Consider the following 16,255-nt stretch of genomic DNA (forward strand, 5'->3'; position numbering starts at 1 on the left):
TTATGTAGAATCTTCTTTTCTTTCTTTTAAATAGTTAGCTAGAATTCTTTTTCTTTCTTTTAAATAGTTAGCTAGCATCGTTTTTTTTTTTATCAAAAAAAAAAAGCTAGCATCGTTTTATCCTTCAGGCTTATTCTCTTTTATACGATCATCACATATTTAGTTTGTAATGAAATACGCATTGTTATATAGTTAATTCCTCTTCTCCCCCACCCTTTCTTCCACATCGTTTTTGGTGTCTTCATTTAAAAAGACTATTGATTAAAAAAGTACTCTTCTGTTTTTTTTTTTTCCCACAGAGATTTTAATTTATTAACGGGTCAAGCCCAGCAAAGGCCGAAGCCCAAGAACCTTACAACCGGGACAAAGCCCAAAGAAACCCGCAGGCTAAACAACAAAAAACACACTAGATGGGCTCTCAGTCCAGTAACACAGCCGAACGACTTGGTCGCACAAACCGTCAGGGAGCGAGGACACGTGTGAAGATCTTCACCGTCAGGACGCCACGCGTTGCTACCGACTCAACCTGACCGTCGTCGCCTCTAGACGTCGCCGGAACACCTCCATCTCTGTCTTCATTTCGTCGGAGCTCGTCTAACCAAGAGCCTCCAAACTGAAACCATAACTCATCTTCTCCGCACTGTCTTCACGCCGGGGATTTCCTCGTTTGATAAACAAGATCTCAACCGACTTGCAATTGCTTCAAACTTTAGACATGCTAAACGAGAACCGCAGCTTTCTTTCTGTCTTGTAAGTCGACGCCGTCACCGGAGAGCATCCTCATCTCGAGAGCTCCTCCGCAGTGACCCGATGCGACACCCTTACACCGAAAGCCCCACCGACACTTCACACACATAACCTTAGACACCACAACCCAAAAGAACCCGGGTTCCAAGACGGCAGCGCGAAGCTTTGCAAGCCTCCGCACTCCGTAAACAAACACCGACGAAGGCGGATCTGAAGAAGCCTCCCCTTCCCGGCAGCTGAAACCGGCGGCGGTGGATCTGGGAAAAGCTCCACCTCCCGGAAAGAAGCCGACGACGATGGAACTATGGTAGCTTCCGTCTCCCGGAACCGAACACCCTAACATGCAAGCCGCTCCACCTGCACCCCACGCCTCTAGACGACAGCGTCGTTGCTCCAAACCCGAAACCTCCAACGACGGTGGTTGCAGAAGCAGAGCTCGGACAAGGCGATCGCTAAAGGACGTCGTAGATGGAGTAAAAAGAAAACGCTGGACGGAAAGAAAAAGGACGCCGGCGACGGCACGGACGCTCACGCGCCGGCCGTACGCCGGATCCCGATCTGGTAGCTTCTCTCTCTTCTCTCTTCTCTCTCTTCTCTCTTCTTGACAAAATCTGTCTCTTAAGTACTCTTCTGTTTCATTTTACTATATTGAAGCGGATGAAAAGTATTTTTTTTGAAATAGAGGAAATATTAAATATTTCATCGGTATTTATGTTTGTTTGTTAGTCACCAATTCTTTTTTATTAAAATTGATTGTTTTAAACATCGGTATTTCATAGCTGATCAGTCGAAGACCTTCAAGAAAAATATGTTAAAGAGATTATATTTGATTTGATAAAAAATCTATATATGTACACTAAGCGTTTTGTGTTTGCATTTACATTTTGCATAACTTTTTTGGTTCTTAATAGAGGCAAAAACAACAAATCATAAAAAAACAATTCGCGATGGTTAAATAATTAAAGAAATTATCATTTGGTTTCAGAAGATAGTTTTCATTTTTCCAATATGTTCTAAATGAAGAAAAATAACATTCTTCATTAGCAGTATTAAATATAGAGACGTGGCTAATACAAACAAAACAATAGGTTTTTAATGAAAATCAGTTTAAAAAATGGACATTAAAGACATCACACGCATTAAAATAAAATGGTCCAGTGGATCATTTCATTTCCAACTTTTTAAGGGCCAAAAAATCTCACAGAAAAAGAAGAGAATAGCGAATCAATTTGGAAACTGGAAAATGACAGCAAGATTGAATAAAGGAATTCAATAGAAAAAATAAAAAATAGAAAAGATAACAAAATGTCTCTAGTGCTATACATCATTTTCTCATTTAATTGCACTTTTTGGGTCTATTTCTAACAAATACAGTCAATTAAAACATTTTAATGTGTTATTCTATTTATTCTTTAAAATAGGAAAAAATATAATTAAGTGTTACTCTATTCTATTTTGGATTCAAAAATAAAATGGGGTTAACTTTTTTTTTCAAAAATAAATTGGAATAAAATATAAATATAGTTTAAAATGCTCTTATTAGTTACTCGCGGTCCAACTTATTCGCTATATAAGCTGGAGTGCAAACTTATTTATCTGATTAGATAGATACATTAATGTTGTACAGACAGTCAGACACAAAAATCTTGATTTCGACTCAAATATGCCAGCTTTTATATTGGAGGAGAAAAGCAATGTCAGACCTAAAAGTAAATGTAGTGGTCAGAAACATACATCTGAAAAACCTTAGGGGAAATAAACAGTTGTAGGAAACAACAGGCCTACCCACAAGAAGACTCCATCCAACATGACAACATGAATGGGTCTTTGTTACAAAACAAATAACATTTATAACTTGTACATATCGACATACATTTTCCCACGTAAAAGTTTTACAAAAAAATAAAAATAAAAAATAAAAGAGAGAAAACAAAATAAAATCGATCATAAAACGTTACAATTTAAATCAACAGGTGATTTCTTTTTCCTCAAAAAGTTTTCACATGACAAAGAAAAAAGGAAACGAAGATGATACCGTCTTTGTTTAGTAGTAATTTCCCGAGAAGAAGGGTTCTTCGTAAGGGAATGACTCCCAAAACCCATCGTTTTTGTGGTTCACGTCGAGCAAGAGATCAGGGAGGTCGGAGAACGCGTCGTCAGCTATTGAGGCCATAGCTGGAGACGACAGTTCCGTGCTTCCGGTAGACGGTGACGACGTCTCTACCTCCATATCAATGAAGGCTGAAGCTGCAGCCTCCGCTGCAGCGGCTTGGATGTCTTTAGGGTCGGCGCTAGCCGGTCTAGGGAGGTGGTAGGCTAGCTCCGGGAAGTTGAGATGAGCAGAGTCACCTTTTATGGCTAAAGCCGCCACGTCGTGAGCACGAGCAGCCATCTCAGCCGTGGGGAAGGTACCGAGCCAGATTCTTGATTTCTTCTTTGGCTCTCTGATCTCGGAGACCCATTTTCCCCATTGTCTCATTCTCACCCCCCTAAAACTTTGATGCTTTGAAACATTGATCTTTTCATCATCAAAATCTTCTTTGACTCTTTTCTTCTTCTTGATATTATCATTATTATTATTCAGTACTCTCCCCATGCCCTTCGCCTGAGACCTTCTCCGGCAGTCATCAAGATGTGATTCCAAAGAAGAAGAGTGATCCATCAAATGTAATGAAAGAAGGGCTAGTTTGGTGGGAAGATGTTTAGAGGGGGAAAGATATTTTGTGTTTGTGGTTTAGTTTGAGAGTAGAAAAAAGACTGAGAAGAATAGGTGGATGTGGTTGGTTATTATATACATCCAAATTAGAAAGCATAGTTTCTTTTTGTAGGCTATACCTAAAATATATGTATAAGTATTCAATACACATTTGGATTTTCAATCTATATACAAATGAAAAAAACACAATTTCTCTATATATATGTAGATACCGCGTAACTTATACAACATTCATATGCTTTGGAACCATTATATGTGAGTTAGAAACAAAAGAATAATATATAAAATGCTCCACTAATTTAATCTATAAACATTTTAGCCATAAAATTAAAAGAAGTAACCAAAAAACAGTGCATTTGGAATTAGTTAAGAGATCAATGGTTAAGATAACAATATGATAAGAGATGGTAATTGGTGGTGGCAATGACACAAACTAGCTAGGATAACTCCAAGTATTATAAGTTTAGAATGATAACTAATTTATGATGAACTTGGCCATCATTTGTTGGTGATTTCATTTAAGAACTTATTACTCCTCACAGCTCGGCGTTTGTCATTTACTGGGCACCTAACTAATGGATTATTTAAACAATGCATTTACGCTTGCATTGTCCCATCCCATGTCATGTATTATACTATAGCAACGTACATGCATGTATAGATAACAGATGTCACATGTCTATGCATGTATATGTATGGACATCTCGAAGGAGTCAAGTCAAACATCGTTTTCGTCTCTGGACTATTGGGTTAAACAAGATTAATATAAGCGCTGTCAAAAGTAATTTTTATTAGGGTATCGTCGTAGCACTTTGGTCTTTCACCACCAACCAACTAACATTTTCTAAAATGAAATTAATACGAGTGAGTTGCTCAAAAAGAAAAGAAATTAATACGAGTGCATATTTGTTTGTTTATTTTCAATGTTGGAGGATATCTAGATAGAAGACAGCAGTTCATGAATCCTCGGTCCATTCCACATAGAAAAATCATACAGTTTCAAATCCTTTCACAAATTACGTGCATCATCACCAACGTGGATTAATTCTCAACGTTGATTCAATCGTATTCATAACCCATGCCATAATCATCGAATTAACAATTTTTCATTGTTTGATCTCTTCAGCCAACATTGTTTTTTCAAAGTATTATATATGGACGAACCGAGTTTTTTTATTTTATAAGGCATTGCACAGAGGGTTTTGCCTAAATCTTCATAGTTATTTTATTTCCTTTTGGATTCTAACCTATATAGTTTCACTTTGTGGAAGCACCTTAGCTTAATAGTTAAAGTCTAAAGGTTTCTACACCCAGATTTGGGGTTCAACTTCCAGACTATACAATTTATTGCAGATTTTTCAAATTCAGATTTCAAGTCCCGGAAAAAACGCGATTGATTAGGCAACTATGAAGATTATGGAACGAAGAATTACAGATAACTATACGATTATGGAAGGAAAGATTACAAGAGATCTTCAACATGGTGCAAGTAAACCTGGTCAGACGTAGATTTTCATAGGACGGTTCAGATGATGCAATATCATAATAAATCAGCATTAAAAAAAAACCTATATAGTTTCGCTGTTGTAATCAAAAATTTAAATCCTAAAAAAAAAGTTTTAAATCCTTTCGTTGAATGCAAGTACAGCAGCGAGGAAGCCGACATTTCTTGCATTTGTACCATCGCTCTTCCCGCATTCCGTCCGAGCCGTTTGAACTTTTGGATCTATTTTCGCTTTATACCATGTCAAGATGTGAATAGAAGCTCCCATTGTATTATTTACATGACTTATATAATATATGTAGAACCTAAGAAAAACCCCAAAGTTTGAGATAACTCAGGATATACATATACAAAGAATATTTACAAATCTCTTCTCTTATATAATTCAGATGAAGAATGCATACAAATGCAACACTCTTAATCCAACTACCAATTCCATATAGATGCATGTATCAAGAAGAAGAAAGTTTCATTTATTTCAAGGACCACAAGGAAACGTATTCATGGTGGTTCAATGTTTTCTTTGTGCACCATATATAGTAGTTCAATGTTTAAAATGATTACCCTATGCATTAAAGAGAGATTTATGTCACCCCATTGCGATCAATCATATGGTTGGCCACATGCTTGAGAATTGAGATATTAATCTGCAGTCTGGTTGAATCCATCGGTTATATATATAAAATGATTAACTAATTTAACTTACAAAAATATAAATACCTAATTTTTACAAGCATTTCAACTTTTCCAGTTATGTTAAGTGCATACATTTTAATTATTATTCATAAATAAAAATGAAAAACATTCATGTCTTACACAAAATTTCAAGATATAAACATGTTCGGCATATAACTTAAGGTGCTTTTTATATAATTTCTGATTTTATTAAGTGTAATGTGAGTTTACCTAATCTTCATGAAGAAGATTTGCCAATTTGGGAATGAAACATAAAAGAACAATTGAGGAAATTGTTCTTTGTTTTGCCAGTTTGTCTGCCACTGTGTTTGCTTCTCTTCCGGTCCATGTAAATTTGATATCATCAAACTTTTGAGCCCACCATTTGATCTCTCTCGTCCAATTATAACCACTGAAGTATAGAATGCGTTTGTTAAGGTACTTCTTTATTTTACATTAAAAAAACGTGAATAAAATCTTAAATAACCAATGCCTCTTTCAGCCGCAAATAGAATTCCAAATAACCTCGTGGCTCAGGAGTTAGAGTCTAGCTGAGCGGAGGTGCTGCTTAATCAACGGTCGGATGTATTCATGGTAGCCATCAGGGACCACTGTGTCATTGAGTGGATCTTTCAGTGCTTCCTCGAACAGCTTTGGGTAAACGTTTCCATCATAACGGCCCAGCACCGAGCCAAGATAGTGGTCTGTGTAGTCAAATGCGTCCACGAGAGCGACTGCGTTTGGTCGAACCTGAGAGTAGAGTGACCGAAGCTGGTGGTTGGCGAGTGAGGCTTGTTCAGAAGTGATGGAGTTAGTGGTTAGAAAATCCCCAAGGTGTTTGTGAATGAGATGGAGTGCATAGATATAGCATAGATTCTTTAGCTGATTCTTAACTCCTTTTCCTTTGATCTCACCCTCTAGTTTGACTATAAACCTGTAAAATTTCAACTAGTTAGGGAGTTTCACTTTTTGTAATAGGCTTTTCTTGTCACTTAAGGCCTACACTAATTGATCAAGATTAAGTGAAGAATCTTAGTACTTACTTGGAAACAACAATTAACTGGCAATGTGCAATTGCAGCCTCAACAAGATCAGCCAATAGCTCAGAGAATCCTTGTTCTTGATTCTCAAATTTGCTTAGATTGTTAGCACAAGAAACAGCCATTCTCAAAGCCCTTGCTTCAAAAGCTTCCAACACCATAGCAGGGTTTAGCCAATCCTCAGCTGCATGCTCAGCCAAGAAGATACTTTAGAAAACAAATCAAGAATAAGATGATAAACTTATGATAAGTTCTTGGACAAATCTCACCTTTTCGAATGCTTGAACGGCATTGCAAAAGATGTTTTGCTCTGCCCATATATGCAGTTGTTCCAGTAGGAGCCTTTCCAGAACCCAACTGTGAAACTGTCTTCATCAAAAATCTAGCAACCTGTAAACATAACAAATTTTAAATACAATCAAATCTATTTAAAATGGCTCTATATAGTATTATTCTAGAAAGTGAGGAAAAAAGTATACCTGTAATTGCAACACTACATTGTCTCCCTCATAAGTGCAAGCAGGAACATATACAGCAAACAGCTCAGGAAGGCCACTGCACCACAAGTAGCCATGTCCACCACATAGCTTGCGACATTCTTCAATACCATCCTGCAACCAACAAAAATACACCATTTTTCAAAATAACTTGTTTTTAATAAGTGATAAGTGGCAACAATGTCAAAAGCGTACAGAGGTTGCTGAGGTAGTCATAGACTTCAATCCTGCAGTGCATGCATGAGCTTCAGGCAACGTTGCGAAATCACTAGCCTCTAGTCTTTGTGTTACATCTGTGTACAACCATTTCAGCCATTCTCCTACAAACCGAAATGCATATGCAGATGCCAACAGAGGAAACAATCTGTTCTGCTGAGTTTTGTAATCAATCACCTGCCCACATATAACAACATCAACAAGTGATTTTTATCAGGCCGGTCCTAGGGCATAAGCAAGTGAAAAATATCAGCCTATTACCTCCAAATATTTAAAAATAATACATAAACATAGACTTCTAAATTTATAGAATTTTTTTTATTAAAGCTCTACTAAATTGTTTATACCTCTCAAAATCTCAGGCCCTGATTTTAAGAACCATGAACATCTTCAATCATGGTAGACAACTTTGTCCTAATAGTTATCTACAGTGGAGTTAACAGAGAGTAAGTACAGAACCTGTGTCTCAATTCCACCATTCTGTGAGCCAAACTGCCTCCTCACTGCACTGTACCTTGTAGCTATGCATACTGCTCTGGCCATTGCAATGGAAGCATTGGACACAATAGTCTGTCTCACAGACACCATAGTACCATACATCAGTTGCCTTGGAACATCTGATGGTACATATTTTCCCTCTCTTGTCACCTTTGACAGCCTGAGAGAAGACAAAAATGCAGAAACATGAATCAGTTTCTTTGTAGAGAGATGAACTATATGGTGAAATGCTTATTCACACAAGGCAAAAGAGAGAGAGAGGACCTCATGAGCATTTGATCTCTAGGAATACAAAACTTATCAAACATAAGAAAACCATTGTCCATTGAGTTATATGCTCCGTTTCCAAACTTCACCCCTATGTCACCAATTGTTATTCCTGGAAGAGGAGAATGATCATCCATATTGCGTAGTTGGACGATGAATCCTGAAAGAAGATGAAAGATTTAGCAATTATAATAATAATAATGAAAAAAAATAAACGAAACAAGAAACTCCTTATTGTGCTTACCATGGACACCGTGGTCTTTTCCATCGGTTATAAGACGAGCATAAATCACAGCATGAGTAGAAACCTTTCCCAAACCACCAGGCCACCACTATTTAAAACACACAAAACAAAGTTAAACACACAACTGAAAGACTGTCTGAGATAAAAATATATATATTGTTTTGTCCCTCTTGTTTTGCTTACTTTGGATGATGTTTGAGATGGACTGTGAAGGATAAACTGGTCTGTCTGAGGATCAAAAGTAGCAGTTGTCTCAAGGCCTTGAACGTTAGAGCCATGACCAAGCTCAGTTTGAGCATAGCAACCGATTATCTTCATCTTGTTGGCAAGAGGCAACCACTTTTGTTTCTGTTCCTCTGTCCCTTGTCCTTTGATTGCAGGCACAAACATTCTCTGGCGGCCACACAACAACCATTTTAACAAGCAACCAAACTCAAAACTCTCTGAGCATTCAAACAAAACAAAGAAACTGGAGTGTTTTATACCCAATGAAGATCCAAGAAGCCAGGTTGATCCATGAAATGTCTCAACATGAGTGACTCATCATCAGAGAGAGGAAGCTCGGTGATCAACTTCCAAGCATGAACGCTTTTCCTCAACGTGTTCTTGAACAACTCTTTCCTTGTCATTATAGCTCTGTTGCTTTTCTCAAAGACCTAACATGTCATTAAGACAATAGCTGCAAGATTTACATCTAAGTTTCACCGGAACACACACACACACGCGTATGACACACACAAACACTAACCGGATCACTGGCGACAAGGCGGGACATCCGGTTTGAGACCTCGAAAGCGTGGCGTGAACCGGCCCACACGATCTTCATGTCGTCGACGTTGAACTCTGCTTTGTTTCTTTCATGGGCAAGGTGATCGCCTCCCTCCATCGGTTTCGCCGTTGTTAGATTCAGACTGTGGAGAAATAGTCAAAGTTCAGAGAGAAGCCATTTAATAAGAGAGTTAAAAGCTTTACTTGCGGCTTTTGGATAGGACAAATCCGTTAAGTTACGTACCAAAAACAGAGGATTGTTTTTTTTTTCGGACAAAACAGAATGATATCCACAGAAGTAGGGAAGTGCACTAATTAGTAGTTGACCGACGGATATTAATGAGCTTTCGGCTCTAACCGGTGGCATAGGGAACCAAGGGAAATCATCCATTCCCACTTTTTTTTTTGAAACACTTTTTTTTTCGAAACACCATCCATTCCCACTTATTCCTTAAAAGTTACACCATTTATAGAGAATTTTTGTTCCGTCTGATTCTGTCATTCCTTAAATTTTTAAAGAACCATAGAACAAAATCATTTATTATCAAAATTGATATGGAACAAAAGTGATAAATATTCCTTTTAATTCCATTAATTTTATTCATATTCATTCATTTCCTACTCATTCCTATTCCTAATTCATGTATTGGTCCTCCACTCATTTTGTAACGTTTTGAGTTATAAACGTCGAGTATAAACTTGGGCCTTTTTCTTCAGCCCATTTTTATTCTATATCTTCATTTAGAGGGATGTAAAACTCCATTTTTTTCTTTATAAAATGGAACAATTTCACAAGGAACTATGGTTTACTCTACCCTTACTCTATTTTCAATAAAAAATGAAATAATAAACAAAAGTTAAATACATTATTTCATAAAAAAATAATTTTGTTCTATTATAAAATGAAAGATAAAGTGGAATTGGAATATTTTTATTCTAGTTTTATTTTGAAATAAAAAAATGGAGCTGAATTGGAGATATTTTTAATGAGGGTTGCATGATCCTTACGAATTTTTATTACAACTTGTATTAATAAATTATAAATTTTCAATCTAATTTTATTTTGAAGTAAAAAAATAGAGTTGAATTTTGAGATATTTTTAAAGGATTACATGATTCTTGTGAATTTTTGTTACAACTTTTTATTTTTATTTATAAATTAAAAACTGGTGAAATATTGTAAAATCAGTACAATGACCTGGTTATACATTTGCTCGGTATTAACTTAAACCCATAATTTAATTTTACTGAACTAAAAAAAATGTGGCTGGCGGATGGTTCAGCCATTAATCATACTAGACCAATACCAAATAACACGTCTCCATGTGTTGTTTTAACTTCAAATAGAAAATTTTGGATGATTTTTTTACAAGATACTAATATAGACATGATGGTTGTTAATCCATATACCTGACTAAAGTTGATTTCCCCTAGTGGTAAATCCTCAAAAGTCACACCAATATGGAGGTGGAAAAGTAGCCAATGTCAGTAAACGAATAATGAAACTAACATGACACACAAAGAAATGTACCATTTCTATATAGTTTGAAACTGGATATATGGAGGCGATATACTGATATACATTTGGTATTGTTACTTTTTCCCGTCTCTTGAATCTAGATTTGGATTTTCAAAGTAATATTCCAACTAGTCAACCAAGTGATGGTAGTTTAATAAAGCGACGATAGTTTAACGATAATCTTTTGGGATTTAGTATGTATTCATATTACTTTTGGAAATTAAATTAATTACTCTGTTAGTTTGAATTTAGGATTCAATCCAAATGATTTATATGGTAGATCGCAACAGATGATCGGTTTACTTTTTGATATTAGTCGAAAAGTATTCCAAACTCGTGTTAGATAGCGTGATAACTAATTTACTCTGTAATACTAAATGGATTTTTTTCGAAATTAATCGGATCAGCTGATTTATAAAAAAAATCAACTGGTCAAAAAAAAACAAAACAAGTGTTCAAATCTTATTCAAAGAGTTTTTGAAATGAAGTGTTATTTGTTTGTTTTGTTATTGGTCACCATGATATCACATCTACCTTTACTATCCTAACTCCTTTAAATAGAACCATTTGTATTTTGTAATATATGACCACATTATATTGTCATTATTACTTTCGCGGACCGTGGATAATTGATCAGCTACTTTTCATTTTTTTTTGTTGGTTTTAATTATAAGTCGAATATAATAAATTTGCTTCAAACAAGAATATAAATAGCATATTAGCCTTTTTGCTTCAAACAAGAATATAAATAGCATATTTGTAGAAGTAAAATTCACCCCAAAGATAACTATTAAGATTTTTAAAAAAACATTTTCTTGCTAAATGAAGAAAACTCTTAACAAGTTTGATTGAGGAGTTGTAAAGTAGAATATGACCACATAAATAGGTCAAATGTGAACACCGACCGCATCATTATAAATAAATTTTCTTTATTAAAAGATTAATAAAATTAGAATTTAGCGATAGTCTTTGTTTTCTTTTGTCAACCAAGTCGAACTGATTTTTTCTTTTCCAAAACCAAAAGAAAAAAACCAATTTGTTCGATAATTAGAGAAAAAGGAAAAGAGATAATCCTTAAAATGTTATCCGGCGGGGGTTGTGGTGTGCGACGCATGACTCTTTTGCCATAAACCGTAACGACACACGTCATCTAACAATTGACTTTCAGCTAATCCATTACATCAGGTAAAAATGCTGTCAGTTTAGCAAAACTCCTGAAAACACTCGATCCTTTATTTTTATTATATTTAATATTTTATTTTTGGTTCTCCTCTCTTAAAGAGAAACCAAAGAGATTGAGTGGAGATTAGGCAAAAATCATCATCGAGATCCCCAAATTCGGAAAAAGCTTAGAACATTGATATTAGGGTTTCGTCTCTTCTTCGATCATAGGCACGATTGATCGGTTGTACTAGATTAATCTCCGTTCTCGTCGTAGGCGGCGCCTGATCGGATCCGATTGTGTTTGTTCAGGCGAAACATGGTGGTGATATCCCTGAAGATATTCAATTCAGCTTTTCTCCGATCGCTTCCGCTTGACTTGATCAGGATCTCGATTTCGTGCAGACTTTCATCTTGGCTTTGTCTTCGAATCCATTAGGGCTTTTCGTTGTGTGTTTTGAATCAGATTGTTTGGATCTTTTGATTGGGAGATATGTATATCGAAGAAGTGATGGAGAAGGAGGAGAGATCGGTTGAGGAGGAGGTTAGTGGAGATAAGAAGATAGTGGTGAGCAGAGGAAACGTGACAAAGATGGCACTTGTTGGCGTGGGCGCTCGTGCCTTGTTCTACCCGACGCTTGTGTACAACGTTGTGAGGAATAAGGTTGAAGCTGAGTTTCATTGGTGGGATAGGGTTGCTCAGGTATATTGCCTTTATGTCAATTCAATTGATGTTTTGGTCATTTGGTGAAATTGTAGAAAGTTTGGTACTTTGTTTGTTGGGTTCTCTTGTCATCTCCCAAGTAATATGTTGATTAGCTTTGGTTCTGTGTCTTCTTATGCTAATCATTATTTCTTTCTGTATTGTGTTTTTTGTTATCTACAGTTTATATTATTGGGAGCTGTTCCGTTTCAGTCTGATGTTCCACGGCTGAAGGAGCTTGGTGTTTGCGGAGTCATCACTCTCAATGAGCCGTATGAGACTTTGGTTCCGTCCTCTCTCTACAAAGTTTGTATCTTTTACTTTGGCTATTGTGAAGTATACTAGGGCTCTGTCCTTTGGTCTTTTATTTTCCACTAACCTTGTTTTGTTTTCTTACTCTTATGGAAGTCTTACTCCATTGACCACCTGGTCATTGCCACGAGAGACTATTGTTTCGCACCTTCCATGGAAGCAATATGCCAAGCTGTAGATTTTATCCATCGTAAGTTTATTCTTTTATCCTCCTACATTTTTTTGTTTGTTAAGTTGCGTTATCATTTGATCTTGAATTCTGTTTTATCTCGATTGAAGGGAATGCTTCCCTTGGGAAGACGACTTATGTTCATTGCAAGGCAGGTCGAGGCCGCAGCACAACTGTCGTCATATGCTACTTGGTATGTGCTGCAATCAATCCCATAAATAAGTTGCTCTGAGACGTTTTTCTCTTTTTGATTATATCGTTGCAATACAGGTGCAACACAAGCTCATGACACCTGAAGCAGCATATGAATATGTAAAGTCGATCAGGCCCAGGGTTAAATTAGCTGCCACCCAATGGAAGGTAACTAACAGGGGCGGGCACGTTCTGTTCTTTGTTCTTCTTCTTAGTCATCCTCTGATTCCTAATTCTGTTTGCAGGCCGTTCTTGAGTACTACCAACTCATGGTGCTGAATACTCAGAGTTCCTTACCTGATGCAACTTCAGCTCTGATCCCAAGAAATATGAAGCAAGTTTGTTCCGGGAATGTGGTTGTGTTTGATGATGGGTCGATGGTGCTAGTGACCCACTCTGATGTAGAGGGCTACGACGAGAGGTCAATGAATATTGCTGGGAACGAGCTATGGGCTGCAGCTGCAGATCTGAGCATGGTGTACCGGGTGAAAGTGGTGGGGCAAGCTGCGTTGGCGAGGATCTCGTGCCTGTGGCTGGGCTTGCGTGAGGACCACAAGCTTTCTGGGAAGAATCTTTCCATGAGAGGTATAAGCGTCGACATTTCTGTCTACTGATGAATAATGATGAAGGTGGATGAGTCTGCTGGCGAGCTGAGTGAATATACCTTTTTCACTGTTTATCTCCCCAAGGGAAAAAAAGTCTATAAATAAAAAGGGGTCAAAGTAGATATAAAAGACTTGGTTCTACTGTCTGGGTATTGTAATTAAATACTAAACATGAATTAATCTCCTTTTCAAGTATCCAAATTAGTCTTTTGAGTTTGTGACTTGGATTAACTAAACTAAAAGTGCAAAGTAGGCATGGGCATTCGGGGTCCCAATAGGGTTTCGGTTTTATCTAATTGGGTTTCGGTTTTTCGGGTTTATCAAAATCAGCACCATTCGGATTATTTGAAAGTTCGGTTCGGTACCGGTTCGGGTTCTATCGGGTTCGGGTCGGGGTTAGTAAATCTTTAAAGAACCGGTACAACCCAATGTACTTTCGGGTTCGGGTCCCAATCGGTTTTTTGATTTAAAAATATCTGATTTGTACCTATTTTGTAACCAAAACCTAAGTAAAATTGGTTTGTTTTGGTTTCAAATACCTAATTTGTACCTCTTGTAACTAAAACATAAGTAAAATCGATTTAAAATTAAAAACGAACATCAACCATGATCATTCAAAATTAAACGAAAGGAAAACATATTTATTGATAAAAGAAAATTAAATAAATAAAATCATAAAATGAAAACCACGAACTCATGAAATGAGAAACATTGTCTAATAAAAATAAAACCTAAATCTAAATATTTCAAAATTTAACAGTCACCTTTAACCATCAATCTTCATATAATAGAACCACCAACATTTATGTAATACATAAATATTTTAGATGTTCAATATATCTTAATGTATTTTGAATACATATTAGGAATTGAGATCATATTTGGTATAATACCTTTCTAGGGTTTTGAATGTTTCAGGTTCTATCGGATATCCATTTAAATTCGGGTTCGGTTCGGATAATACCCATAACCCGAAATACCAAAAAACAAGATCCATTGAGTACTTATGTCAGGTTCGGATCGGTTCGGATCGGTTCGGATTCATTTTTATCGGATCGGATTCGGTTCGGATTTTCGGATTCGGTTTATTTGCCCAGCCCTAGTGCAAAGAAAGGGAATGGCAGCAGAGAAAGAGAGAGAGAGAGAGAGAGAGAGAGAGAGAGAGAGAGAGAGAGAGAGAGAGAGAGAGAGAGAGAGAGAGAGAGAGAGAGAGAGAGAGAGAGAGAGAGAGAGAGAGAGAGAGAGAGAGAGCGATCTCAGTCTTGATCAGAGTTCGTGGAGTTCTAAAAGTAGATTATGATCACTACATTTTGAAAAGAAGATCTCAACTATCACCATGTTTGATGTTATGATGATGAAGCTGCTGAGTTCAGGAGAAAGGTGCCCGCGCTTGGTATAACAATATTTATAAAACGAATTTATAAATAAGAGATTACGATTTAATTTACTTTCCGATCCTACTGGATAATCTGGAGAAATTTAAGTGTTAGTGGATATTAGATTTATATAGAGTTTGTTGATTGTAAAAATTGAGAGATTTGTTAAATTTGGAAAGAGTTGTAAATTTTTTTATGTATTGTGATCTATAAAAATAAATTGTTATAATGATTTTAAGAATTTAAGGAATATAATTAGTATTTTTAAAATCTTATTTAATGAATTAATTTGTCAGGAATACAACCCCTAATAACAATAACTAAAGATTCTGTGTAAAATTATAAAATCTTCGAAACAATAACACTTGATTCTAGTAAAAATGTGAGAATTTATAACCTACTAACACTATAACATATATTCTAAGAATTCTAACATTCCTTCTAAATCATACTTCCACTAACACTTCTTTATGTTCTTTTTGTCAAACGAATAGAAAACTAGTAAAGTCGATATCTTTTTTTTCAACTGCAAACTCCATTTTTAAAGTTGGTGCGGTGGATTCTGCAACTCCATATAACATATTTATAGGAAATAATGATATACGTGAGACCCTAAATACATATTAATTCGGCCCAATATAAATCTAATAGAATCACATAACAATATAACATAGAGAGTCTACCTAAACCCAAGTTTCAAAATTTTAGATTTTTGTTTGGTAAAATGTTAGATTCAAAAGTTCAGATTTTAAGACTCTAAATGGTTACAGGGAAACAAGAGATGAAGGCTTTACTTACTAAGCTACCTAAGATATGGAATCTGGAGGATAAGGTGGTCGGAACGGATTTGGGATTGGGGAAGTTCCAGTTTGAGTTTGAGAAGGAAGAAGACATTGAAGGGGTTCTCACAGCATCAACCATATCATTTTGATTATTGGATGATTGCCTTGGGAAAGTGGCAACCTAAGAAGTCACTACACTACCCATCGGAAATTCCTTTCTGGGTTCGAGTGTTGGGTGTATCTAAGGAGTACAGAACAGTTCCG

The 16,255-nt window shown here is 36.3% G+C and overlaps 3 protein-coding genes across 4 annotated transcripts; 1 reads left to right on the top strand and 2 right to left on the bottom strand.

Annotated features, from left to right (window-relative positions):
• Positions 1 to 2,397: 2,397 nt before the first annotated feature.
• On the bottom strand, positions 2,398 to 3,624 carry LOC130502242 (ethylene-responsive transcription factor ERF038-like). Its single transcript, XM_056997002.1, has one exon. It carries the CDS (start codon positions 3,407 to 3,409, stop codon positions 2,792 to 2,794), a length of 618 nt encoding a protein of 205 aa, XP_056852982.1. The 5' UTR covers positions 3,410 to 3,624; the 3' UTR covers positions 2,398 to 2,791.
• A 2,402-nt stretch (positions 3,625 to 6,026) lies between these two features.
• Positions 6,027 to 9,514, bottom strand: LOC108832022 (putative peroxisomal acyl-coenzyme A oxidase 1.2). 2 transcript variants are annotated; one of them, XM_056997004.1, is made up of 12 exons: positions 9,417 to 9,514; positions 9,153 to 9,315; positions 8,890 to 9,060; positions 8,588 to 8,797; positions 8,405 to 8,492; positions 8,158 to 8,320; positions 7,855 to 8,053; positions 7,375 to 7,572; positions 7,162 to 7,293; positions 6,952 to 7,072; positions 6,686 to 6,866; positions 6,027 to 6,576 (listed from the first exon to the last, which is right to left on the bottom strand). In XM_056997004.1, exons 2-12 carry the CDS (start codon positions 9,288 to 9,290, stop codon positions 6,183 to 6,185), a joined length of 1,995 nt encoding a protein of 664 aa, XP_056852984.1. In that variant the 5' UTR covers positions 9,291 to 9,315; positions 9,417 to 9,514; the 3' UTR covers positions 6,027 to 6,182. The 2 variants fall into 2 exon arrangements, with proteins under 2 accessions (XP_056852984.1, XP_056852983.1); XM_056997003.1 differs by lacking the exon at positions 9,417 to 9,514 and having other exon boundaries at positions 9,153 to 9,402.
• Positions 9,515 to 11,944: 2,430 nt separating this feature from the next.
• Positions 11,945 to 14,028, top strand: LOC108832020 (phosphatidylglycerophosphate phosphatase PTPMT1). The gene is made up of 6 exons (XM_018605510.2): positions 11,945 to 12,555; positions 12,739 to 12,861; positions 12,964 to 13,057; positions 13,147 to 13,229; positions 13,307 to 13,396; positions 13,474 to 14,028. The coding sequence occupies exons 1-6, from the start codon at positions 12,346 to 12,348 to the stop codon at positions 13,840 to 13,842; spliced, it is 969 nt and encodes a 322-aa protein (XP_018461012.1). The 5' UTR covers positions 11,945 to 12,345; the 3' UTR covers positions 13,843 to 14,028.
• The last annotated feature ends 2,227 nt before the right edge of the window (positions 14,029 to 16,255 follow it).

Source organism: Raphanus sativus, unplaced genomic scaffold, assembly GCF_000801105.2.
Source record: "Raphanus sativus cultivar WK10039 unplaced genomic scaffold, ASM80110v3 Scaffold0465, whole genome shotgun sequence".
Taxonomy (NCBI): Eukaryota; Viridiplantae; Streptophyta; class Magnoliopsida; order Brassicales; family Brassicaceae; genus Raphanus; species Raphanus sativus.